The sequence below is a fragment of the Chlorella variabilis genome, assembly GCF_000147415.1.
Source record: "Chlorella variabilis unplaced genomic scaffold CHLNCscaffold_165, whole genome shotgun sequence".
Taxonomy (NCBI): domain Eukaryota; kingdom Viridiplantae; phylum Chlorophyta; class Trebouxiophyceae; order Chlorellales; family Chlorellaceae; genus Chlorella; species Chlorella variabilis.
The window spans coordinates 148-1,311 of record NW_005434952.1 but is presented as its reverse complement, the minus strand read 5'-3'; the positions used below and the strand labels follow the sequence as shown (position 1 = coordinate 1,311).

The 1,164-nt window shown below is 62.8% G+C and overlaps 1 protein-coding gene across 1 annotated transcript; it reads left to right on the top strand.

Annotated features, from left to right (window-relative positions):
* Window positions 1–149: 149 nt before the first annotated feature.
* CHLNCDRAFT_136587 (expressed protein) lies at window positions 150–917 on the top strand (the record flags this gene model as incomplete). The annotated part of the gene is made up of 3 exons (XM_005842636.1): window positions 150–349; window positions 458–691; window positions 851–917. 3 exons carry the CDS (start codon window positions 150–152, stop codon window positions 915–917), a joined length of 501 nt encoding a protein of 166 aa, XP_005842693.1.
* Window positions 918–1,164: the final 247 nt, after the last annotated feature.

Here is a 1,164-nt window from a genome sequence, read left to right as displayed (position 1 = left end):
CTCGCCCTGGCTAAGCCGCCGCCTGCTGTCGCCCCCCCCACGTGGTGCCCTTTACCCGCTGGCGGCCATCAATCGACGTGGTCGTCTCTTGTGCTCTCCGTGGCTCCCGCCTACAGCCTCTCATGTATGCGTGGTTTGTGCTGCCCTCCATGCAGAACCCTCGGGCAGTGACAGTGAGCGGGGAGTGCGCTCAAGCGCTGCTGCCCGCATTTGCCGCGTGCGCTGCGGATACGGTGCAGGCTGCTGCAGAGCTGCCGGGGTGTTGCGAGGGGCTTGACGCGCTGCCCCAGGCCTGCCAGGACGCCTTCTTGTTCACGGGGATAGAGGAGGGCGGCGGCGACAGTGACATGTGCGGCGGCGGCCTCCCATGCCAGCCCTGGTCGCCACCGCCAGTGGCCCTGCCTCATGTTTGCCTTGCATGGCAGCCCTACTAAGCCAAGCCCTGCACTGCCTGCAGAGAGGATCTGTTCCAGGCCTGCGCCATTGGCGAACTCACCATTATGCCCGCCAACGACACCAGCGATTCGTCACAGTGCACATCCGTCGTGGCCGCCGCCGGCGACGCATGCGAGGGCAGCGCCCAGCTCGAGCCGGGCTCCCCCTGCTGCGATGGGTTACTGGGGCTGGGGCTGGAGTGCCTCGTTCAGTACAATGCCTTCGTTGCAAACAATGAGACGACGGCCACTGAGCTGTGAGTTGCCACATGTTGCACCAGGGCTGCCTGTGAGCGTTGGGCAATCTCCAGCACGTGCGCCCCCGCCCGGCAGCATTCGGGGCCTGCTGGCATGTGCTGCATGAACATACGCCAATGCACGCGCCCACCCGCCACTCCCCGCCTGCCTTGCTGCAGGGCCCAGGTGCTGGAGGGGTGCGAAATCGATCTCACAGCGATTGCAAACAGCACTGACGCGGGGTGAAACGTGGAAGCCATCCCTGCATGTTGTCAGGTAATGCTTGCAAATTGTGCCGTCCTTGCATGTGTGTAAAGACACGATCAAATGCCCACAACAAGAAAGTCAAGCAGGGTGCGAATGTGTAGGGACAGGAGAGCGGTCGACGGAGCCGCTAAGCAGCGGCTGCTGCTGCCATGTAGAGTTGTGGCAGAGGGGTAGCAGCAGTAAAGTATATGAGGAAAATGCAGCCAGTTATTGTAGAATGGGGCAG